We start from the raw sequence: 26,966 nt of genomic DNA on the forward strand, positions 1-26,966 counted from the left end.
CTGGAGTGTCGGTGGCTGAGGGGTGACCTTATAGAGGTTTACAAAATAATGAGGGGCATGGCTAGGATAAATAGACAAAGTGGAGTGGGGGAGTTCAGAACTAGAAACCGTAGGTTTATGGTAAGAGGGTAAAGATATAAAAGAGACCTAAGGGACAACCTTTTCATGCAGAGGGTGGTATGTGTGGAATGAACTGCCTGAGGAAGTGGTGTAGGCTAGTACAATTGCAATTCTTAAAAGGTATCTGGATGGGTACATGAATAGGAAGAGTTTAGATGCATATGGCCGGGTGCTGGCATTTGGGTCTAGATTGGGTTGGGATATCTGATCAGCATGGACAAGTTGGACCGAAGGTCTGTTTCTGTGCTGTACATCTCTATGACTCTGTTCTGCTCTCTCCATCATACCTTGATTTGATTTTAATTTTGTCACATGTACCTAGGTACAGTGAAAAGTTTTGTTTTGTGTGAAGTTCAGGCAGATCATGTATAAAATGCATTAGGGTTATAGAACAGAGCTAAGAATACAATGTTATGGCTGCAGAGAAGGTGAAAAGATCAACATTAAATGTAAAATTTGTCCATTCAGAAGTCTAATAACAGTGAGGAAGAAGGTGTTGTTAAATCTGTTGGTATTCGTGTTTAAGCTTTTGTAACTTCTGCCTAACGGACGAGGTTGGAAGAGACCACAGGGTGGGGAAGAGGATTTGATTATACTGGCTACCTTCAGGAGGCAGTGAGACATATAGATGGAGTCAATGGATGGAGGGCTGGTTTGTGTGCTGTTCAGGCAGATCATATTGTACAAAATGCCGACAACATATTATAGACTGGGTGGAGTTCACAACTCTCTATATAGTTTCTTATGGTCCTGGGCAGAGTAGTTGCCATACAAAGCTGTGCTGTATCCATTAGAATGCTTTCTATGGTGCACCAATAAAAATTGGTAAGAGTTTCTATGGACATGCCGAATTTCCTTAGCCTCCTGAGGAAGTTAGAGGCATTGCTGTGCCTTCTTGACTATAGCATCAATGTGAGTGGACCAATCCAGCCTGTTTTTCTTTCAATTTCCAGTTATATTTAAAAATACTGATGGAAATCCCTGCATCTAGAAAACTAGAAGAAACAAATCTAAGGTGCCAGGCTCTTTTTTTCACCGAAATATTCAATGAGTCAAGGTTCATTCATTGGAGTGGCCTGGGATGATGAAACGAAGGAAAATATCCAGGGTGAAAACCCAAGTTAACAACTTCAAGCAGAATAATTGAGGGCTGGTGCTTTGAGGAATACAGGAGGCACGGATGCTGAATTGCTATTCTTGTTACTCATAAACATTAAACTTAAGTGCCATTTGAACCTACTGCATTATTTGATAAGATCATGTTTGAGCAATAGAATTAATTAGGTCTTCACTTCTATAATTGTGACTCTGCAGAGGGAAAACAAGTTTTTTTTAAATTAAATGTTAGTCCATGGGATGTAGACATTACTGGCTAGGCCAGCATTTATTACCCATCCTTAATTGTCCTGGAGAAAATAGGGGTAAGTCGCCATCTTGAACTTCTGTAGTTCCCAAGGTGTAGGAGATGATCAATGTCTGACACTGGTATGGTATGAATGTTATTTGCCACTTGTCAGTCCAAATCTCAATATTGACCAGGTCTTGGCCCATGTGGACGTGGATTGCTTCAGAATCTGTGGAGTCACAAACAGTAAGAATGACAATGGGTTTGTCTTTCCTTCAAGAAAAATGGAGAGGTAATGGGGCTTTGGCATGATCATTTAGGGTGATCAATGAGTAAAGACCGTGACGGTCAGGCTGTTTTTTACATAAACTGTGTACGAGTCTGTAACATAAGACCTGAGAGCACTGATCTGACGGTTAGACTGAAGGAATGGTTGAGCGTTGGAGACCTTTAGACCTTGGAGAGGCAGGGGTTCAACAAAATCTGGTACTGAATAGCAGAAGCTTTCATACCATTCTGGACATAAGTCAAAGGATAGAAAGATTGTGAGGCTCTTGTAAACTACCTAGTTTACATCCAGAACCATCCTGCCTGCAAGATACCAGAAATATCAGGTAAGCTGGGGATGGATGTAAACTCTAGTAAAATTTTAAATTACCTCCAGAGAGCAGATGGGAAAATCTGTTTAGAAGAATGAAAGAAAGAAAGCAGGTCCAAAAAGTATGGGAAGGCGAGCACATTGTGGTCAGTATAGGTTATGTTTATGGAAAATGAATATTTATTCAGTGCCTTGCTTGCCAAAATCTCCTTTTTGGATCCTCTCTCCCCTTCCCTTGAATCTTGCCAACTTATGCATTATTTTGAGCCTTTTCACAAAAACAAACAAATGCATCAAAAATATTTAGAATTTTGCTACTGTAGAGGAATCCTAGCAATCTCTCTCAGATAAATCTAGCAGCTTATTGGTCATGTGCACAGATTTTTGTCTTTGAATTTTGTGGATTTGGGGTCTTTGCACTACTAGCTGATTGATGAATGCAACAGAAAATCAAGATCTGCTAGAATCAAGAATTCAATCTGAAACTACAGTTGAACTTTGGTCTCTGAAGTTTTAGGTCTAGTGGGACTCTTTGTTGTCTTGACTCTGCATACCAGCAGCAACTACAATGGTTTACCATTGTATAATTGTGACTATGCAGAGGGAAAACAGGTTTTTTTATTAAATGTTAGTCCATGGGACATGGGCAATACTGGCTAGGCCAGCATTTATTACCCATCCTTAATTGTCCTGGAGAAAGTAGGGGTAAGTCACTATCTTGAACCGAAATCCTAAAGAAAGTTATAACCATTTGGCTGAGGTTTTGGCTTTGTTCTGGGGTTTCGCTATGGGCTGACCTAGGGTCCCTCTGTTCAAGCTATGTCCTGATTGAGACTCTGCAATTGCCTTCACTCAAGTGGTGTTTCCAAGCTCAGTTGGACTTGCTGGCCACTTTCAGAATACCCTGCAACTCATATGCTCCACTTGCTAGATTTTCCAATTTTAAAAAAGCCAGTTGTAGTGCCTGTTTGAAGTCCATTTGGGCTTCAGCTAGTAAGTGCTTTTGCATGGTTACATCATTAATCTCACATGCCAGTCTCTCAGCATCTCGTTAAAGTTAAACCAAAGTCATGTGCCTCTGCCTGTTGTCTAATCCTAGTCAAAAGTCCCAATACAGATTCTTCTGGTTCTTGATTTTTCAAGTAAAACCAATAGCATCTCAGAATTAGAGGATGTTTGGGATCATAATATTCCTTATTTAAATCCACCAACTCTTGAAAGATTATAGTGTCTGGTTCCTCAGGGAAAGTTAGACTCCTAATGACCAAAAAAGCCTTGGGTTCACAAGCTGTCTGGAGAATTACTTCTTGCTTTTCATCTACCCCAATATCATTTGCCTCAAAAAGAATGATGCATTCATTCCACGTATTGGGCCCAGTTTTCAAAAGAGTCAAGCTTCCCAAATACAGAGGAACCTCAATTATCCAAATGAGATGGGCGGGCACTATTTTGTTCAGATAATTGATTATTTGGTTAATTGATTCAATGCCTCTCCTCTGGGGCTTAGAGTTTTCTGAAGTTTCTTTTTTCCTTGCTCTGCCTGCCTTGCTACTTCTCTCTGTCTCGGGGTTTGTTTCTGAGCAGACAGAATTTTGTGTGTAAGGGACCTGCAGCATTGTTGAAGCCTTCAGGCCTCCCAACACCCCCCCCCCCCACCAACTCCCCCTTCAGTTCAATGGGATTGACACAGCAAGTACTTGCTTAGTCTGCTCCCCATTCAGGAGACGAGGCAGCAGCACACCACGTATGAGCCCCCATCCTACCCCCACCCTGTCTCTTCCCACAAACCCCCCCCCCCACCCCTCCATCTGCTCTCTTCAACCATCCGCACCCCAACCCTGTCCAAACCAGCAAACCCCCATCCAACACGGTCACTCTGTCTGCCTCCCCCGTGCGCCCCCACCCACCATCCATGCACCCGCGCCCTTTCCAACCCAGCAGCCCCCCCACCCCTGCGCGCACGCGCGCACACATATGCATGCAGCCACACACACAATGTTTTGACAAGTTCCACTTTTCCCCTGTATCTGGGGAAGGGGTGTTTAGGTCACACCCCTGTGCAGAACCCCAGGGAAAGTGTGGGGAGTGAGAGAGAGGGTGACAATCAGTCATTTGGAAATGGTACCTGGGATCCCATCGATGTCAAGGCCTATTCTTGGCAGCATTTTAGTGAGCCAAGTTCATTTTTAATCAGTATTGGAAGCACCTCTTTGATGTAATGTTTCTATCAGGACCTTGAGATCTTCGGATAATCCAAAATTCGGATAATTGATGCTCAGATAATTGAGGTTCCTCTGTAATGGCAGGATGCCAGAAATGCTTATCCCACCTCAAAGGTGATTGTTGTGAGTGAATTTCTTCAGGTGCATGTTTTTCTCTCCGTGCCACTGAAAAAACTCCACAGAGGCCAGTAGTCTAGTCACCAAGTCACTTTTTATTTACACATGGAGAATCCTTGACACTGATCCAGCTCCCTCCGAGCCAGATTTCGGAGTGAACAGGATCTCTGACACTCCTTATCTGTCAGCCACGCTCCCAGATTGGATGATATTAATTTCCCCAATCAGGGAACTCATATAAAGATGAGGTCCACTCAGCTGACCTCATTACAATCACTCCACTGCTGATGGCAAAAACTCTCATGAGTTCCTAGTTTTGAGTTGATTGATCATTCTGGATCACTTCTATTTCATATGGTATTGGTGGTAAGGGTACAGCACACAGTGGAAGATGTCACAGTGTGAGGATGGAACTTTGCTCTGTTTGATACCTTGCAAAGCCAATCGTGTCATGGGTGAATATATGTTCAGCAGGCAGATCGACAAGAACGAGACCAAGTCAGCTTTTTCTTACATGTTAGTTCTTTCAATATCTGCTGCAAACCCAGTCCGGCAATAATGTTCCTTGGGAATGAAGTCAGAATTAAAGGGATCATCTCCAGACCGGGCCCATTGAACTGCCTTTGTCTGTCTGTAAGCATATGAGGGAGTTTTATAATGAGGTCAGAGATTAAACAAGTTATATATTGACAGTTCATAGATTCTAGCAGCAGGTAAATAACTATTTATTTGTGATACATAGTAATTCTTGTTAAATACAGAAACCTGGCCAGTGCTTTCTGTTAACCTGAGTATAAAAAGATAGGTGAATGGAACATTTTATATACTTTGATAAAATGTTTAACTTTCGTAACAACTCCAGGAACAGCAGGATTTCAGCATGCTATCCCTGGACAGGATACGAGCAAAACAGACTGCGGACAGATATTTGAGAGCTTTAATACCTTCAATCCTTTTTTGATGTAGTGCTCAACCTGGAAGAAAATGGATTCAGCTGGAGGTCAATATTCCTTGAGACTTCATGAGGTCTAGAGTGAATGTTGAAGATTCACAGGGCCTTCCTGACTATCTATGTGCCATCACCTTTGGGTTTGTCCAGAGGTGCTGGTGGATGCATCTGTGATGTTGACTGAGGAGTTAATATGATTCATTCAGAGTTTAGCTTAGATTACATAGTGTGGAAACAGGCCCTTCGACCCAACAAGTCCACAGCGACCCTCCGAAGGCCAACCCATCCAGAACCATTCCACAACATTTACCCCTGACAAATGCACCTAACACTACAGGCAATTTACTATGGCCAATTCACCTAAACTGCACATCTTTAGATTGTGGGAGGAAAGCGGAGCGCCTGGAGGAAACCCACGCAGACACGGGGAGAATGTGCAAACTCCACACAGACAGTTGTCCGAGGCAGGAATTGGACCTGGGACCCTGGTGCTGTGAGGCAGCTGTGCTAACTACTTGAGCCACCATGCCGCCCTAATTTGAGGAATTGATGACTAATCATTGGAATTGCTCTCTCAATTTTAGCACAAACCCTCCTAGAGGTTAGTGAGGAGGGATTTGCAGGGTGAAAGATGTGGTGAAACTCGAAAGGGTTCAGAAAAGATTTACAAGGATGTTGCCGGGTTAGAGGATCTGAGCTACAGGGAGAGGATGAACAGGCTGGGGCTGTTTCCCTGGAGCGTCAGAGGCTGAGGGGTGACCTTATAGAGGTTTATAAAATCATGAAGGGCGTGGATAGGATAAATAGACAAAGTATTTTTCCTCGGGTGGGGGAGTCCACATCCAGAGGGAATAGTTTTAGGGTGAGAGGGGAAAGATATAAAAGAGATCTAAGAGGCAACTTTTTCACTCAGTGGGTATTACATGTATGGAATGAGCTGCCAGAGGAAGTGGTGGAGTCTAGTACAATTGCAACATTTAAAAGGCATCTGGATGGGTTTATGAATAGGAAGGGTTTGGAGGGATATGTGCCGGGTGTTGGCAGGTGGGGCTAGATTGGGTCAGCATGGACAAGTTGGACCGAAGGGTCTGTTTCTATGCTGTACATCTCGATGACTCTGTGACTGGGGTGGGCATGCCAATGTTATATTTAGTGATAGACAAGCACTGGAAGAACACAGCAAGACTGGCAGCATCAGGAGGTGGAGAAGTCAATGTTTCGGGTATAACCTTTCTTCAGGACTGTGTGCAAAGATTGATGCTGTGTGGTCAGTCCAATTTTCCTGTTTGTTTTCTTTGTAACAGTTTGATGCAACCGACTTATTAGCAATTTTGGAGTATGGTTGAGACATCCATTTTGCTGTGGTGTGGAGTCACACATAAATCAAACTAAGTAAGGAAGAGTGATTTTCTTTCCCAGTGTTAATCATTGAAGCATATGGGATTTTTTTAACAATAATTTCTGGTCACCATTAGTAATGCTAGCTTTTTATTTCAGATTTTATGTAATTAACTGAAGTTAGACTTTCCAACTGTCTCGGTGAAATTGAATTCCCGGTGATGGATCATTAATTTAAACCTTTTGGTAGTCCAATAAAATCACCACCTTCCTACTGTACTGGATGCTGTCTTTTATTTCTGTTCTTTTTAAGAAAAGGCATCTGCATAGTACTTCAAAAAAATGCTTATATTTAATTCCTATCCAGAATTTTAATGTTGGTTTATGGCCCCTTTATGGGACATCATTCTGCTTAGTAAGCTGGATCCCTTTATTCAGCAAGAGAATGTGGTACTCATATTTTGGAAGTTGATTTGAAATTTATCTCTGATGAAAACAGGTTTTGTACATCCCTGATGGACAATGTGAAATCAATTTGGAAATATTTTAAAATTTAGTTTGCCAAGTTGCATTACATACAAGTCTATATTGCATTTTAATATCTTACAGTCCTGGTTGCTGATGACTGAAATTACACAGTACTAATGTTGTGTCCTACATTACAACAATGACTGCACTTCAGAAATATTTACTAGACTGTGAAGCGCCATGGAATATGCTGAGGTTATGAAAGGCATTTACTAAAATTAAGTTTTTTTGCTTTGTGTTTTGATCTTTCTTTCTTTTATGAATGACTCTGTTGTCATAACTGGGTTAATGCATGTATTCAAGGAATGGGCTTTTACCTGGAATTGGATCTATTCCATGCCTGACTTCTGCAAATGTTCAGTGTTTTATTGTGTGATCTGTCATCCAGAAGAGCAGCGTTTTGTTTAAAGACACACACCTAAAGATTACTGTGAAACTTTAACTTTCAGCTACCTGAGGAGATGTACATGTTTTTCTGTATGCTCCTTCTATTTTCAAAGTGGCTTCTTGTATACTGTTCTTAAAAGTATTCAGTCAATTGGAAGTTCTTTTCCAAAATCACACAATCCCTACAGCATAGAAGCAGGCCATTTGGCCCATCAATTCCACACAAACTGTCCAAAGAGGATCCCACCTAACCTACACATCTTTGGACTATGGGAGGAAACTGGAGCACCTGGAGGAAACCCACGCAGACACGGGGAGAATGTGCATACTCCACACAGACAGTCACCTAAGAGTGGAATTGAACCCAGTTCGCTAATACTGTGAGGCAGCAGTGCTAACCACTGAGTTATCATCCCACCCCAATGGAATAGCAATCCTTTGTTCCAAAGAGAGAACTACCCGGCGAGATAGAGATTGATTTCTCTGAAAAATGGATGCAGGTTATCTTTGTTCGATGAAGCAATTTCTTTCACAAAATCCAGTGCCACTTTGGACTAATCTGAATAGTTTGAACCTGTTTTTTGAAGAAGTAACAAAGAAGATTGATGAGGGCAGAGCAGTAGATGTGATCTATATGGACTTCAGTAAGGCGTAGACAAGGTTCCCCATGGGAAACTGATGAGCAAGGTTAAATCTTATGGAATACAGGGAGAACTAGCCATTTGGATACAGAACTAGCTCAAAGTAGAAGACAGAGGGTGGTGGTGGAAGGTTGTTTTTCAGACTGGAGGCCTGTGACCAGCAGAGTGCCACAAGGATCGGTGCTGGGTCCTCTACATTTTGTCATTTACATAAATGATTTGGATGTGAGAATAAGAGGGACAGTTAGTAAGTTTGCAGATGACACCAAAATTGGAGGTGTAGTGGACAGCGAAGAGGGTTACCTCAGATAACAACAGGATGTTGACCAGATGGACCAATGGGCTAAGAAGTGGCAGATGGAGTTTAATTCAGATAAATGCGAGGTGCTGCATTTTGGGAAAGCAAATCTTGGCAGGACGTATACACTTAATGGTAAGGTCCTAGGGAGTGTTGCTGAACAAAGAGACCTTGGAGTGCAGGTTCATAGCTCCTTGAAAGTGGAGCTGCAGGTAGATAGAATAGTGAAGAAGGCATTTGGTATGCTTTCCTTTATTGGTCAGAGTATTGAGTACGAGAGTTGGGAGGTCATGTTGCAGCTGTACAGGACATTAGTTAGGCCACTGTTGGGATATTGTGTGCAATTCTGGTCTCCTTCCTATCAGAAAGACGTTATGAAACTTGAACGGGTTCAGAAAAGATTTACAAGGGTGTTGCCAAGGTTGGAGAATTTGAACTATAGTGAAAGGCTGAACAGGCTGGGGCTATTTTCCCTAGAGCGTCGGAGGCTGAGGGGTGAACTTATAGATGTTTACAAAATTGTAAAGGGCATGGATAGGATAAATAGGCAAAGTCTTTTGCCTGGGGTGGGGGAGTCCAGAACTAGAGGGCATAGGTTTAGGGTGAGAGGGGAAAGATATAAAAGAGACCTAAGGGGCAACTTTTTCATGCAGAGGGTGGTAAGTGTATGGAATGAGCTGCTCAAGGATGTGGTGGAGGCTGGTACAATTGCAACATTTAAGAAGCATTTGGATGGGTATATGAATAGGAAGGGTTTGTAGGGATATGGGCCGGGTGCTGGCAGGTGGGACTTGATTGGGTTGGGATATCTGGTCAGCATGGACGGGTTGGACCAAAGGGTGTTTCCATGCTGTACACCTCTATGACTCTTTGGGGAATATGAGGAGAGAGAGACAACTAGCTGTCAGGTGGAGCAACAGTAATCCTAAATCAGTAAAGATTTTCAATGAGCCTTGTCCCATGACTAAAATTGTGAAAGAGATTGGTACATTGCAGGCTCTCTTGTTCATAATTTATGACCAACTAGGGTTTCGCATGCAACTTGTATATTTTACCAGTGATATTATTTGGGCATCTCCAGATTTTTTGGGAGTGATTCCTAATACAGGTTTTACTGTGCTTGGCAAAAGCACTTTTGATAAAAATGAATACTTTCCACTTTTGTGAAATGGAATTGCATTCAATCTTTTTCCTACTTATTTTATGAATCGCAGGAACGTAGAAAATGGGCACCAAAAATAACTACAAGAAGGATATGAATGCAGAGTTGAATTTTAAGTCTGCTGATCTCCAGGCAGTAAGACCAATGGCTTCAAGAAAAAGTAATTGAGACAGAAAATAGAGCCTGGTGCAGTTGGAAATTGGAGTTGCAAATTCCAGTCTCTTGCACTCTCCCTTGTCAGTATTGCAGCATGGCTGAATAAACTGATTGTCATTTCAAAAAATAGCAGTAGATTGACAGAATGTAAAGGACACGGAAATTGGCTCTTTGAATGTATTACTAATGTTTAAACTTGCCGCTACGGTCTATTATTGTCATAAATAATGGTTTCATTTTGTGCAAATTGATTTACAACAATCACTTTAATTACTGACTCGTTTGTTATGTTTTCTCTCTGAAAAACATAATTGCAAATAAATTGTGCATTTTAAAGTCAAACAGGGTAATTATTATTTTACAGTGAAAACAAAAATAACATAATTTTATTGATTTGGTAATTTCTTACTCTATCTCTATTGCTTTCTTTTCAGAGGTGACATTAAAAGTCCATGTTAGTGATTCTAGTACACATCAGCCTTTGGGTAAAGCCTTCATTGAGATTTTCGCCAACCAGACCTCATTTGTCTCGGGATACTCAGAAGCTGATGGGGTAGCCTTCATCACGTTCCGCTACACCCCTGGAGTTCAACTACTCATTACTGCATCAAAACGTGGCTATGTCCCAAACTCCTCACCATGGCTAGCCACCAAACTGCCCTGTGAGTATGATTTTAGTATTCTTTACAATTGCAAAGGTTTCTTGTTTACAGCTTCCAGCCCTCACCTCTCACATTGTGAATAGAAAAAAGTCAAAGGGAAGGGGGACAATGTGGTACTGCTTCTCACCTCTTGCATGATATTGACACAAGCAATATGAAGATTCAATTTCTACACAGTGTTCAAATAATGTGTGCACCCCTGAGCAGCTTATGTGGGGTTCGATTAGCTCAGTTGGCTTTTGAGCTGGTTTGTGATACAGAGTGATGTCAACATTGCAGTCCTTGTGATGTACGTGCCCATACAATGTCATTAAAGAGAAAATTCCAACGTTTTGACACAGTGACACTGAGGAAACAGTGATATATTTCCAAGTCAGGATGGTGTGTAGGTTGGAGGGGGACTTGCAGGAGGTGGTGTTCCCAAGTATCTGCTGCACTTTTCTTCTGGATGTTGTGTATCGGGAGTTTGGGAGGTGTTGTCTAAGGCATCTTGATAAATTTCTGAAGTGCATCTTGCAGAAGGTTCTCACTGCTTCTGCTGATCATCAGTGATGGATTAGATAAATGTTTATGGGTGTGGTACCAATCAAGTGCACTGTTTTGTCCTAGATAAAGTCAAATGTGTTCAGTGTTGTTGGAGCTGCTCCCATCCAGGAAAGTGGGAAGTGTTCCATGATATTTCTGATTTGTGCCTTGTAGATTGTGGCCAGGTTTTGGGGAGTCAGGCATTAAGCTAATTCTACAGGAAACCTCACCTGAGTTGTTCTTGAATCAACAGAATTTATATGTCTAGTTCAGTTTCTGGTTAATCATAACACAGAATGTTGATAATGGGGGAATTCAGTTGTAATAATGTCATTGAATATCAAGGGCCATGATTGGACATGGTCATTTCCTGGCACTTGTGTGGCCTGACTGATGATGCTGCCAGCCGCTCCATCAAAGTACAATCCTGACTCCCACAGATGGTGTAGAAGGAGCCTCTGGCTCTGCAGCTTGCCCTGTATATTTGAAGGACTTGGGAAGTCACCCATTTGGGCCTAGAGGGCCTCGGCCTGCTGAGAGTCTCCTCTCAAGTTGACACACCTTTCTCTGCTGGATGGCACACCTTTCTCTGCTGGTACTGCTATAGGCAATGGAATGTGGAAAGCTGGATGCAACTAGAGTGTCCCGAGAAAAAGCATTTGGCAGGGGCTTCTTTCGCTCTCCTCCTCTCTTTGAGTACCTGCAGTCAACACCCTGTCTCTGTGAGAGGTAGAGACACCTGGGAGTGCGGTCAAGTTCCCTCGTTGCCCTGTTGTCTTTTAATTGGATGCTAAACAGCCATGTTTAAAATGATGGAGTGCAGATCTGTGATGGTCAACGTCTTCATAAGGTAGCTGGGCATAGTGTGCCTGGGTACATTGGCCCTTCATTCCAGCTTACCAAATGCCTTTGGCAAAACTATCAGCTGTTCCAGCATCAGTTCCTGCTGGTTGACCAAGTCATTAATGGCCAAGTACAGATGTTAGTCTTCTGTTTGAGTGTGAGCAATTGCCCAGTTTCAGGCAGTCTCGATGATTGATTGCCAATGACATGGGGAGTTTCTTCCTCATCCATCTGTGGAGATGTTTCGGTAACACACTCACCAGGTTATGCTCCAGACCCCTTTCCGCCTTCTGCAAAGACCGTTACCTCCATGACTACCTGGTCAGGTACACGCCCCCCTACGACCCACCCTCCCATCTTGGCACTTTCCCCTGCCACCGCAGGAACTGTAAAACCTGTGCCCACACCTCCCTCACCTCTATCCAAGGCCCTACAGGAGCCTTCCACATCCATCAAAGTTTTACCTGCACATCCACTAATATCATTTATTGTATCCTTTGCTCCCGATGCGGTCTCCTCTACATTGGGGAGACTGGACGCCTCCTAGCAGAGCGCTTTAGGGAACATCTCCGAGACACCTGCACCAATCAACCACACTGCCCCGTGGCCCAACATTTCAACTCCCCCTCCCACTCTGCCGAGGACATGGAGGTCCTGGACCTCCTTCACAGCCGCTCCCTCACCACCAGACGCCTGGAGGAAGAACGACTCCTCTTCCGCCTCAGAACACTTCAACCCCAGGGCATCAATGTGGAATTCAACAGTTTCCTTATTTTCCCCTTCCCCCACCTCATCCTAGTTTCAAACTTCCAGCTCAGCACTGTCACCATGACTTGTCCAGACTTGTCCGACCTGCCTAGCTCCTTTTCCACCTATCCACTCCACCCTCTCCTCCCTGACCTATCACCTTCATCTCCTCCCCCACTCACCCATTGTACTCTATGTTACTCTCTCCCCACCCCCAACCTAGCCAAGCTTATCTCTCCACGCTTCCGTCTCTCTGCCTTTATTCCTGATGAAGGGCTTTTGCCCAAAACGTCGATTTCGCTGCTCCTCGGATGCTGCCTGAACTGCTGTGCTCTTCCAGCACCACCGATCCAGAATCTGGTTTCCAGCATCTGCAGTCATTGTTTTTACCTTAGATTATGCTCCAGAGTCTAATCTCTTAAAAGAATACCCACTGAGTGAAAGTCTCTGAACTGATGGAGCGTGCAAATGAACACTGTGCCAGTGCATCCTGTGAGGGCTCGCTGATGTTTTCCTCAGAGGTGCAGATATAGCTAAGGGCTACTGGAGTTGACCTCTTTGTGGAGATTTCCCGACTGCTGCAAGGCTAGCATGGGAGATATATGAAAGTTAGTTATGTCATATGCAGAAAAACATGTGCAGATTAAAAATGAGTTTGTACTGATGGTAATAGGAGAGCAGCACAGCACAATGATGCCTACTGTCTGCCCACTGAAGTCTGCTTGCCCCCATTTGGGAACTCATTCTCTTCTCTAACCACTTGTGTTATTTTCTCCTTAAAAGGAGTGAGAGTCCTGATGTTTGGCACAGTCACAGACAGACACATAAAACCCTTCAGTCTTGGATATCTCGGACCAGTTATGGGCTGGTTTCTCCTGCAGTGAGACAAAGGGAGGGATTGAGTTGATGGAAGTGGATGGACAGGCAGTCAGTGGTGATGGATGAGTAGGAGGGGTTGTAAGATGACTATTTAGGAAGTACAGAGGACAGGGAGTATTAATAGCTTGAGAATGTGAGATGGGTGTGAGTCTTTGAGTAATGCGTGCAATACAGAGAATTGTTGTTTGTATCTTGGTAAGTTATGCATGCAGTGGCAGAGTTGTAGTGAGCACTGGCTTGGAGAGTGTGAGGTGGCAGAGAGATGATGGTGGAACTTAGTCTTGCAGAGTGCAGAAGGTCATTGAACTTCTTTCTGCATTGCTGTATGTCCCTTTACACCGAGGATGCCGCTCTGACTCATGATACTCCTGGTCTGCAGGCTGGCATGGTCTTGGCAGTTGATAGTTTGCAGAGAGTCTGCCCTCATGCCCACTATCTCACTGACCTGCACCTCTAGACCCCTGCCGTGGTTGGAGGGAGCGAGGTTACCTTTCTTCTGTGACAACTTCAGGGTCAGACAGTGTAGTTTGGAGGGCTGTCGCTGGCTTGCAGTGTCTAAAATGGTATGCAGCTAGGGTTTAAATATGGCACCAGAGGCATGTAAATTGGAAAGTTTCACCAGTGGCTAGCATCTGTCTGGCCAGACGACTCCCTGTAGAACTTACCCAAGATCACAGTTACAAAATGAATGGGGTGAAAAGTGAGCGTAAATGCAATCCGGCCCATGATGAACTGATGCTACACAACTTTCGCACCAACACACTTCAGCTGCAAGTGGGAAAATCCAGTCCTATGTTTGAGTGATTGGCGACAAAAAAATCCAGACTAGTTTTCCATTTTTAATTCTTGAGCTGAAAGAGCTAATGGAATATGTTGGAAAACTAATTCTGAAAATGAGAACTTCTCCTTCAAATTTATTGAACAAAATAAATTCTGTTGCCAGTTTTTTTCTGTCTTTTAAGCCATATCTATCACTGCCAGGAAAATAGCATTTTTTTTCTGGGAGTTGCCTTTCCTTTGGCTGCTGCCTTCATTTCAAATGTCTGGAAGGAGTGTAGCTTCCTTTTCTCCTTTTTTTTTTGGAAGGTGTGATTGCATAGTCTCAGCAAAAGAGAACCTACTGCAAATTTTGTACACTCAATCTCTTATTTAAATATTTGTAAATAGCTCGAGCAAATTTGGCACAAGAGCAGGCAGTTGCTAGTGAGTTTGGCAGGAAGCATAACATTTAATTCACCCATGTACCTTACAGCTTGAACTCGACCTTGAATTTATATTGATTTAGTTCTACTCAACCTTTTTGTTTTGATAACTAGAATTGCAATGTGAAGGAAAATATAAATACAATAGAGATTAACTTCAGTAAACAAGACCTATTTTTGTAAAATGTTTGCCTCAGGATACAGTGCCTGTGCTGCCTTTGTTTAGCTATATGGTATTGCTTGCTGGGCTTTAATCTGTGGAACAATTTCATGAGAGTTGCAACGGATACTGGATTTAGTTCTTTGCTATTCCATTTTTCTGATAACTTTGAGTGCCAGTGTAATTTTATTTTGTTTCCGAGATAAAATTTATTTAAAATGTAGCGCAGGACTACCTTCTACAGTGTACCTTCAACAATTCAGAATTCTAAGTGCCTGAAAAAACTGGAGATGGAATGCCATGGCAGATGTAGGATCTATAAGAAGTGACCTTTGGATGGGTTTGTTACTTTTGTTGAAGGAACTTATAATAGTCTCTGGCCTAATGTGTTTTGAGAACAGAGAGCTCCTAGAGTGTGAATGGACTTTTTTTATACTGGAATGATTTACAACAAGTGTAGTCAAGATTGAAGGTGTTCACTTATTTCCAGTTTAGAATCAAGAATTGACTTTTTGGTTTAGAAAAAAAACAGGGATTTGAAACATTTTATGACAGTTCAGTGGAGATCTAACTGAAGGCAGAAACAAATTTTTAGTCTTTTTTTTCTCCACAGAAGCGTTTTATAGCCATTAACGGAATAAGTTACCTTTTGTAGAAAAGTTTTGTTCAACTTCTAGACTAAGTGGGTTTGATTAGAGTTGACAGGTTTTTGAAATCTGAGAAAGTTTAAGCTCTCAGTTTTATGACAAATCATGCATGAAAGCTCTATAGTTCCCAGCAGTTCCTTGAAAGTGGCAACACAAGTGGATGAGGTGGTCAAGAAGGCCTATGGCATATTTGCCTTCATTGGTCAGGGCATAGAATATAAAAATTGATAAGTCATGGTGCAGCTGTATAGAACTTCAATGGGGCCATATTTGGAATATTGGGTACATTACTGGTCACTATACTACCAGAGGGATGTAGAGGCTTAGGAAAGGGTACAGAAATGGTTTATCAGGATGTTGCCTGGTTTGGAGGGTATGAGCTATGAGGATAGATTGTACAAACTTGGTTTACTAGGGGACATAGGTTTAAAGTAAAAGGGGGAAACTTTAAAGGAGATGTGTGAGGCAGGTGTTTTACGTGGAGGCTGGTAAGTGAGTAAAATGCACTGCCAAAGGAGATGGTAGAGAGGTATATAATAGCAATGTTTAAGAGACATCTTGACAGATATATGCATAGGCAGGGAATAGAGGGACTTGGACTGCGTAGAGGCAGAAGGTTTTTAATTTAAAAGTTTTGTTGGCACCGGCCTGTTCCTGTTCTGTGCTGTTCTTAAGGTGATGTTGGAAACTTAGGTTGAAATATTGTGGTACTAGCTGATGGTTGTTTTGTTTTTGCTTTTTGTGTAATAAACTACTGTTGTGCTGATAAAGAAAATCTGCATCCTCAAGTGGCCATGTTTCCGTGAATAACCACCAAGTTCATAAAATCCCGACAGTGTGGAAGCAGGCCATTCAGCCCTTCAAGTCCACACTGACCCTTTGAAGAACATCCTACCTAGACCCGGCCCATACCCGTAACTCTGCATTTCCCATGGCTAATCCACCGAGCCTACACATTCCTAGACACTATGGACAATTCCACAGGGCCAATCCACCTGACCTGCACATCTTTGGACTATGGGAGGAAACCAGAGCACCCAGAAGAAACCCACGCAGTCACTGGGAGAAAGTGCAAACTCCACAAAGACAACGGTCCAAGGTTGGAATTGAACCCGGGTCACTGGCGCTGTGAGGCATCTCAAAAGATAACTAAAATTTTTTAAATGTTCAGTCAAGCTAGCATTCATTCTGGGATCTATCTTGTTCAGTCAGCCCACAAGCTGGGATCATAACAAGTAGTGTTGAAAAGTGTGGTGCTGGAAAAGTAAGGCTCTTGAACAGCATTTGAAGTAATTTAAGAGGGATCTGTGTCTCAATTAAAGAAATTAGTTTGAGGTGCAAAACACAACACAGGAATGTTGTGATGAGGTTTATTGTATGGATTGGATTTTCACAATGGCTTTGAATGTTGCTAAGAGTTTTCTGGGAGTGGAAGACATAACAGTGGAGTCATAGAATGTACAGTGCAGAAATAGACCCTTCAGTCCACCTCGTCCATGCCAGCCAGATATCCTAAATAAATCTTCAGTCCCATTTTTCAGCATTTGGCCCATATCACTCCAAACCCTTCCTATTCATATACCCATGTAGATGCCTTTTAAATGCTGCAATTGTACCAGCCTCCACCACTTCCTCTGGCAGTTCATTCTATCCATGCACCACTCTCTGTGAAAAAATTGTCCTTCAGGTCTTTTTAAAATCTTCCCCTCTCACCTCTACTCTATGCTAGAGTCATAGAGATGTACAGCATGGAAACCCATCCATACTGATCAGATATCCCAACACAATCTAGTCCCACCTGCCTGCACCAGGCCCATATCCCTCAAAACCCTTCCTATTCATATACCCATCCAAATGCCTTTTAAATGTTACAATTGTACCAGCCTCCACCACTTCCTCTAGCAGCTCATTCCATACACTTACCACCCTCCTGAGTGAAAACGTTGTCTCTTTTATATTTTTCTCCTCTCACCCTAAAGCTATGCCCTCTAACTCTGGACTCCCCCACCCCAGGGAAAAGACTTTGTCTATTTATCCTATGCATGCCCCTCATAATTTTGTAAACCTCTATAAGGTTACCCCTCAGCCTCCAATGCTCCAGGGAAACAGCCCCAGCCTGTTCAGCCTCTCCCTGTAGCTCAAATCCTTCACCCCCGGCAATATCCTTGTAAATCTTTTCTGAACCCTTTCAAGTTTCACAATATCTTTCCGATAGGGACAAGACCAGAATTGCACACAATATCCCACAATGGCCTAACCAATGTCCTGTACAGCCGCAACATGACCTCCCAACTCCTATACTCAATACTCTGACCAATGAAAGAAAGCATACCAAACGCCCTTTTCACTATTCTATCTACCTGTGACTCCACTTTCAAGGAGCTAGGAAACTGCACTCCAAGGTCTCTTTGTTCAGCAATACTTTCAAGGGCCTTACCATTAAGTGTATAAGTCACGCCAAGATTTGCTTTCCCAAAATGCAACCCCTCGCATTTATCTGAATTAAACTCATCTGCCACTTCTCGTACCATTGGCCCATCTGATCAAGATCACATAGTAATCTGAGGTAACCTTCTTCGCTGTCCACTACACCTCCAATTTTGGTGTCATCTGCAAACTTACTAACTGTACTTCTTATCCTCGCATCAAAATCATTTATATAAACGACAAAAAGCAGAGGACCCAGCACCGATCCTTGTGGCACTTCACTGGTCACAGGCCTCCAGTCTGAAAAACAACCCTCCACCACCACCCTCTGTCTTCTACCTTTCAGCCAGTTCTGTATCCAAATAGCTAGTTCTCCCTGTATTCCATGAGATCTAACCTTGCTCACCTGTCTCCCATGGGGAACCATGTCAAATGTCTTACCGGTCCATTTCGATCATATCTACTGCTCTGCCCTCATCAATCCTGTTTGTTACTTCTTCAAAAAAGTCAGTCTAGTTTGTGAGACATGATTTCCCACACACAAAGCTGTTAACTATCCCTAATCAGTTCTTTCCTTTCCAAATACGTGAACATCCTGTTCCTCAGGATTCCCTCCAACAACTTGTCCACCACCAACATCAAGCTCACTAGTCTATAGTTCCCTGACTTGTCCTTACTACCCTTCTTAAACAGTGGCACCATGTTATCCAACCTCCAGTCTTCCGGCACCTCACCTGTGACTATCGATGATACAAATATCTCAGCAAGCGGCCCAGCAATCACTTCTCTAGCTTCCCACAGAGTTCCAGAGTACATCTGATCAGGTCCTAGGCATTTATCCACTATTTTATGTGGTTCAAGACATCCAGCATGTCCTCCTCTGTAATAAGAACATTTTGTAAGGTGTCACCATCTATTTCGCTATCTTCCATATCCTTTTTCACAGTAAATACTGACACAAAGTACTCGTTTAGTATCTTCCCCTATTTTCTGTTGCTCCACACAAAGGCCGCCTTGCTGATCTTTGAGGGGCCCTGTTCTCTCCCTAATTACCCTTTTGTCCGTAATATATTTGTAAAACCCTTTGGATTATCTTTAGTTCTGCTTGCCAAAGCTATTTCATGTCCCTTTTTTGCCCTCCTGATTTCCCTCTTAAGTATACTCCTACTGCCTTTATACTCTTCTAAGGATTCACTCAATCTACCCTGTCTATACCTTTACATATGCTTCCTTCTTTTGCTTGACCAAACTCTCAATTTCTTTAGTCATCCAGCATTCCCTACACCTACCAGCCTTTCCTTTCACCCTGACAGGAATATACTTTCTGGGGATTCTCGTTATCTCATTTCTGAAGGCTTCCCATTTTCCAGCCGTCCCTTTACCTGCGAACATCTGTGCCCAACCAGCTTTTGAAAGTCCTTGCCGAATGCCATCAAATTGACCTTTCCCCAATTTAGAACTTCAACTTTTAGATCTGGTCTATCCTTTTCCATCACTATTTTAAATCTAATAGAATTATGGTCGCTGGGCCCAACGTGGTCCCCCACTGACACCTCAGTCACCTGCCCTGCCTTATTTCCAAAGAGTAGGTCAAGTTTTGCATCTTCCCTAGTAGATACATCCACATACTGAATCAAAACATTTTCTTGTACACACTTCACAAATTCCACTCCATCTAAACCCTTAACACTACGCCAGTCCCAGTCTATGTTTGGAAAGTTAAAAATCCCCTACCATAACCACCCTATTATTCTTACAGATAACTGAGATCTCCATACAAGTTTGCTTCTCAATTTCCCTCTGACTATTAAGGGGTCTATAATACAATCCCAATAAGGTTATCATCCCTTTCTTATTTCACAGTTCCCCCCAAATAACTTCCCTGGATGTATTTCCAGGAATGTCCTCCCTCAGCACAGCTGTAATGTTATCCCTTATCAAAATTGCCACTCCCCCTCCTTCCTTGCCTCCCTTTGTATCCTTCCTGTAGCATTTGTATCCTAGAACATTAAGCTTCCAGTCCTGCCCATCCCTGAGCCATGTTTCCATCATTGCTATGATATCCCAGCCCCATGTTCCTAACCATGGCCTGAGTTCATCTGCTTTCCCTATAAGGCCCCTTGCATTGAACTAAATGCAGTTTAATTTATTAGTGCCGCTTTGTCCCTGCCTGCCCTGACTGTTTGACTCGCTTCTGTTCTCAGCTGTACCCGTCTCAGATTGATCTCTTTCCTCACTATCTCCCTGGGTCCCACCCCCACCTTTCTAGTTTAAATCCTCTCGAGCAGCTCTAGCAAATTTCCCTGCCAGTATATTAGTCCCCTTCCAATTTAGGTGCAAACCGTCCTTCTTGTACAGATCACTTCTACCCCAAAAGAGATTCCAATAATCCAAAAATGTGAATCCTACTTCCATACACCAGCTCCTCAGCCATGCATTCTTCTGTTCTATTCTATTCCTGCCCTCACTAGCTCGTAGCACCAGGAGTAATCCCAGATATTACTACTCTCGAGGACTCCTTTTTAAATTCCTGCCTAACGTTTTGTAATCTCCCTTCAGAAACTCAACCTTTTCCCTTCCTATGTCATTGGTTCCATATACAGACCTCTTGCTGGCCCCTCTCCCCTTTGAGAACATTCTGCACCCTCTCTGAGACATCCTTGATCCTGGCACCAGGGAAGCAACACACCATTCTGATTTTTCAATGCTGGCCACAGAAACGTCTGTCTCTACCTCAGACTAGAGAATCCCCTAACACAATTGATCTCTTGGAAGCCGACATACCCCCTTATTGCATTAGAACCAGTCTCAATACCAGAAACTTGGCTGTTTGTGCTATGTTCCCCTGAGAATCCATCACCCCGTACGTTTTCCAAAACACCATACTTGTTTGAAATGGGTATAGCCAGAGAAGACTCCTGCAGTAGCTGTCTACCTCTCTTAGCTTTCTTGGAGTTAACCCATCTATGTGACTATCTGAGACTTTCCTCCCTTCCTATAACTGCCACCCATCATATACTGTTGCTGTTGCAAATTCCTCATTGCTTCTAACTGTCTCCAACCGATCCATTCAATCTGATAAGGTTCACAACCAACAGCATTTATTGCAGATATGATCCGTAGTAACTCCTAAACTCTCTTTAAACTCCCACATCTAACAAGAAGTGCATATCACCCTCCTAAAGGCCATTTTGCTCCTTCACAATCTACAGACCCAGAAAATTACACCGTCTTATTCCACTACAAAACACTGCCCCAGGTTAAATTAATATTTATGGCTTATATTTTAAGTTTAATGAAGAGACATATCTCAAAAAACATACAATTAAGAAAGAACCCACTCTACGCACTACTGCAGATGTTCTGTAGGTAACACTTAAAATAATACACTTATCTGCTTCTGTACTGTGATCTTTGCCCAAACAGTTCCTCCAAGATCAGTTGTGAATTTCACTATTTGTTAATTTTCCCAGACGCACTCCAATGTCCAGCGATACATGCATTTAAAGAGCAAAGGCAGTAACTGTGCAGGTTCACTGCTGTGTCAGTTTCTTTCTCACTCCCTCCTGCACTGACTTCACCATGTGCTACCTTTGTTTGTTCTTTTTCCTTTTAAAACTGCTATGGTTTTGACTTTTTTTGGACTCCCCCATCGCGGGGGAAAACCCTCATCGATTTACCCTACCCACGCCCCTCATGATTTCAAACATCTCTATAAGGTTACCCCTCGGCCTCCAATGCTCCAGGGAAAGTAGCCCAAGTCTAGTCAGCCTCTTCATGTGCTCAAAGCATCCAACTCTGGCAATATCTTTATAAGACCTTTCTGAACCCTTTCAAGTTTCACAATATCCTTCTTACTACAGGGAGACCAGAATTGCATGCAGTATTCCAATAGTGGCCTAACCAATGTCCTGTACAGCCACAATATGACACAACTTCTAAACACAATTCACTGACTCATAAAGGCAAGCATACCAAACTTGTCCTTCACTGCCCTATCTACCTGCCACTGTACTTTCAAGGAACTAAGAACCTGTGTTCCAAGGTCTCTTTGTTCGACAACAAGTTAGAATAAGCTTAAATTGAAAGAGTTAGCAAATAAATTCAAGATAGAAAATAATGCAAGCAGGTGATGTGCAAAGTGATTTTGACACTTCTGGAAATAATTTCAGGTTTACCTTCTAAGATCTCACAGCTAGCATTAGCTCAGATACCATTAGAAATAAAAAAAAACTTGACTTTTTTTGTTCATTCACTAATTTAGTCAGAAAAGGAGAGGGATAAAGGAAACAGAATAATAGAAAAGGAAATTGAATTCATTCTCCAATTCCCAATGTTACTTTGGTCTAATTCCACTACTCTTGTCAAATTATAATTAATTTCAATTATTAACACCAACACTGATGTTAAGACATTTATAAGTAAAGAGTAAAAAATTGCGTTTATGCAGGATGTCCCAAAGCACTCTGTAGCCCATGAAGTATAATCATTAATGTAGTGAATTTTTTTTTGTAGAGCGCGAGGAATTAAAATACAAAGAGTTAGATGTTTCATTAGAGCTCTACAATATTTTGATTTGAGCACTCCTTAGTAATATGAGGCAGACCTTGAAAAGGATATATTGGTCTTGGATTTGCAGCTTAGATTCCCAAATTGTTACCAGAACTCCAAAGGTTATGAGGATAAAATGCACAAAATATGATTGTTTTCCTTGTAGTTTCCAAGATTAATGTCAGTGTTTTTAAGATCTTAATCAGAGTAACTTGAATAGTTTGAGAAAAGACATTCCCGCTGTTTGTGGAGTTTAGGACATGGTCTAAAATTAGAACAAGAGCTTTTCTGGAATGATGTTAGGAAACAATTCACCAGCAATAGATGGTAGAGATTTGGAAATCTCTTCAGTAAATTATAATGGATACTAGATCAATTGTTAATTTTAAAACCAAAAGTTATAAGTTTTTGTTACCTCTTGTTATTATGAGGTATGGGATAATGCTGGGTATTTGAAGTCAAGTCACTGATCATCACTGAATGGTGCAGGAGACTCGAGGTAAATGGTCTAACCCTATTCCTGTATTTATGTGTGATGTAGGAAACTTGATCTAAGTGCAAGAAAGCTGATATTTTTCACCGTCATTTAGCTAGCTTGCTTCAGGAGCCAGAATGTACCATAATTACAAATGTAAGCGAACTGTTAAAATACTTGTTCCATCTTTATTATCATGAACACTTAAGCATCAGCTATAAAAACAGTGTTTAATTAGGCCCTCAGGAAGTTCTGGTTGTGAAAATGCAAACACTAATTATCTGTCTTTTTGCATTATATTTAAAGCCAAAGAAGCATGTTTTCAGTTTATTGAAGTGTTGAATTTCAGACACTAAAATATTAACTCAGTGGTAACCACTAACAAAATTTGAAGCAATACTAGGCTGATAAGTGGCAAATGGAGTTCAACCTGGAAAAGTGTGAAGTGATTTACTTTGGGAAATCGAATTTGAATGCAGAATACAAGGTTAAAGGCAAGATTCTTGGTTGGGTGAAGGAAAAGAGGGATTTGGGGTCCAAATCCATAGATTCCTCAAAGTTCCCACCAAGTTGATAGAGTTGTCAAGAAGGCATACAGTGTGTTGGCTTTCATTAGCAGGGGGTTGGGTTTAAGAACCATGAGTTTATGCTTCAGCTCTATAGAGCCCTGGTCAGACCATACATGGAATATTGTGTTCAGTTCTGGTCGCCTCATTATAGGAAGGATGTGGAAGTGTTAGAGAGGGTACAGAGGTGATTTACCAGGATGCTGCATGGACTGGAGAGCATGTCTTATGAAGAAAGGTTGCTGGAACTAGGGCTTTTCACAATGGAGTGAAGAAGGATTGAGAGGTGACTTGATAAAAGTGTACAAGATGTTGAGAGGCAAAGATAGAGTGGATAGCCAGAGACTTTTCCCCAAGACGGAAATGTCTATCTCAAGGGGGCATAATTTTAAGGTAATTGGAGGAAGGTTTAGGGGAGTTGTTACATGTAAGTTCTTTACTCAGAGAGTGGTGGGTGCATGGAATGCATTGCCAGCAGTGGTAGTAGAGTCACCTACATCAGGGACATTTAAGCAACTCTTGGATATGCAGATGGAAGATAGTACAATGAAGGTTAGCCGATCTTAGAGTAGGATAAAAGGTTGGCACGACATCGAGGGCTGAAGGGACTGTACTGCGCTATACTTTTCGATATTCCATGTTCTGTGTATAATACAGGTTTTGGGATGGTGTTTGGAATAAAATTAAAATAAAGAACTTGAAAACGTATATTGTGACTCAAGGAAAAGCAACCATTGTGCTGATGTCAGAATATAAACACAGGCGAAGTGTGATACTAAGTTTCAAATTGGCAGCTTTGCTGGGATTGCCGATGTACTGGCTCTTAATAGGATTGTTAAAAATTGATTTAGATTGGCTTTATTGTTCACCTCTGCAAAAATCTTTAGCTTTGGGAGGGTGTTTTTGACCAGCTTACATTGGTCTTTGATTGTCCAGCAACAAAAATTGCTGGCAAGTTCCAGGGCAGCTGGAACTGCGAGATCAATTGATTTGATTAGTTCTTCAAACTGATCTCGCTGACCAGCTAACTGATGTACTTCTGTTGACTCACTAGATATATTGCTGTTTTCTTATGGAGATGTTGAAAGAGAGCAGACTAATCCTTTTCAAAGCCCATCTTGCAATTGATCCTGCTTATATTTCCTGTTAAATATAAATCACAACAGATTACTTTTATTGCTGTTATTTAACAATGTAATTCCACATTTCAGAAGTAATAAGCTGTAAAACATTTGGTGCCTGAAGATTTGACAGGGAGCTAGAAATTTTTTTCATTTTACTTTAACAGTCAGTACTCACTGATTTGCAGAACTTGCAAATGTCATTAGCCTTTCCCACTGGGCTATTAATACTCAGGGTAAATCATTATTTTCTTTATGAAGCTGAGTTAAAAATAATGGATGATAATTAAAGAAGATGGTGTCACATTCTTGACAGCTGTGCACTGCTGGTCCTCAAAGTGAAAATTTGAAATCAGGCAAACTTTGTCCTCTTCACATAAGACTGTAGAACTTTCTTTAGGCCCACATCAGTGACAGAATGAAGTAGGAAGACATTAGTTTATCATCCGGAAGATGGCATCTTTGACATCACTTCAGATTGTGAGTTGAAATCTGTGATTGATTGTATGGCTCAAATTGGCAAGTGTCTGACCAAGAACTGAATGTGCTGCCAGCTAAACTAAACTAGCATCAGTAGAGTTTGTGCTTTCAAAGGATTGTGTGGACAGCTGCCAAGCGGTCTAGCTTGTGATCAGTAGAGAGTGAATTTATGCGCAATAAGGACCAGTTATGAATAAGCTCCTAGCGTGGTAAGCAAGCCTGGAAATCTTGGCATTTGATGAAAGTATTTAACTTTGGTGTAAGTGCTAGCTATCCATAACGTATTGCACTTGCAGAATATAAACATGTTGTAAAATTACTAATGCATAAAATAATGGTTCATAATAATGCATAAAATAATACCCATTCTTCCATCATTCGCATCTTACCATCCTTGACATCTATCTCCAGTAATGCTCAGCCAAAAATAGCTCCTATCAAAGGAACCTGCTCTCCAAAATGATCAGAAATATGTAATTGTACTCTTTAATTTCTAACCCTGGTATAAAGTATCTTCTTAATGTGTGGACGTGTAGAACTGAAACCCTGCACCTCCTGTTCAACCCATTTGCACTGTGCAGACTTTCCCATTCTGTCAATGCACTTAGGAACATTGGAATTCCTGACTGGATCAACAGAGGGCAGGTTGGCAATAAAATGCATCACTTAGACTTAAATTACCATTGGGCTACATTAAACTATTACAAAAAGTTGTTGAAAATCATGCAACCATGTCTACTTATATTTTATTTGCCAGCATCTGTTGTTACAATAAATCTCCCACATGTATGTTAAAGATTTTCCTACAATTATGGGATGGTGCTACAAAGTCTAATACCACAGTGTAATAGGATATAAATTCTTACCATAATGTGCCATACATTGTAAATGTACCTAATTTCACCCAAGTTGATAAAGCAGAGGCTGAATACCTTTGAGTAGAATTGATGATGGGGTGGGTTTTTTTTTCAATTGCATGATCCTGTTCTCATTTTGGCATTTGTTCTCATTGTCACATAGCTTTTCACTTTCATGACCTTCCCCCACCCCTGTTTTTCTGTCTGGCTTTTATAATCTGTCTGGCTCTCATAACCAATCTTTCAACATGTGTTTGAGAATTTGTAAAGGCAGGTGGAGAAAGGAACAAATTGAATCAATTGTTGGCAATACTTGTGAAAGTTGGCCGTGAGGCAAACTATCTTTATATCTTAACAAACCTTAGAACACTCACTCTAAGACATTTCTTCATGAAGCAAGACCAGATTTTGTAACCTTTTAAAGGAAACGTACAGAATTTAAAGCAGTTACAATAACACTGGCATATCTAGTCATGTCTGTTAATTAGAATGAATTGCTTAACTAGCATTTCAGTACCACCCCTGAATAATTCGCTGAAAATTTTAAACTGTCGCATCAGTTACTTCTAATGCAAAAATGCACAATAATTAATCTAGATTATACTAATGACTCACTCATGGCTAAAAGATGTGATTGAACTAAAAAAGTATGGAGCCCAACCAATTTCTTTTTGGGGGCAATGGATAAGGGATTAATAGATATTGGTCTTGAACTTATTATAAAGCAAATCTCAAAAACAACCTCTGAGTGATTTAATTTTTATGTAATTTTCAAATAATTATTTTTGAAATGCTGCATTTTTTTTCAAAGAAAAGTTGTCAATTACTCAATGGTTCTTGGATCATATTATCCAAGGGGGAGGATAATCAGATTCTGGAGTCCTTGGCAATCTTGCATTTTCGTTTTGGGGGTTTGCATTTACGAAATGGTGGTTAGATGGATCCAGTAGGGAGCCTGGAGAC

General features: G+C 41.6%; 1 protein-coding gene across 3 annotated transcripts in view; it reads left to right on the forward strand.

Moving 5' to 3' along the window:
- Positions 1 to 26,966, forward strand: part of fam171a1 (family with sequence similarity 171 member A1) — a 194,931-nt gene that overhangs the window by 116,035 nt on the left and 51,930 nt on the right. For 2 of the 3 annotated variants that reach the window (XM_060824942.1, XM_060824944.1), the window contains exon 2: positions 10,296 to 10,523. In XM_060824942.1, coding sequence (XP_060680925.1) covers positions 10,296 to 10,523 — 228 coding nt within the window. Of the gene's footprint in view, positions 1 to 9,821; positions 9,866 to 10,295; positions 10,524 to 26,966 lie in introns of those variants that run through there. The other variant, XM_060824943.1, reaches the window with a different exon arrangement.

The sequence above is a fragment of the Hemiscyllium ocellatum genome, chromosome 5, assembly GCF_020745735.1.
Source record: "Hemiscyllium ocellatum isolate sHemOce1 chromosome 5, sHemOce1.pat.X.cur, whole genome shotgun sequence".
Classification (NCBI taxonomy): domain Eukaryota; kingdom Metazoa; phylum Chordata; class Chondrichthyes; order Orectolobiformes; family Hemiscylliidae; genus Hemiscyllium; species Hemiscyllium ocellatum.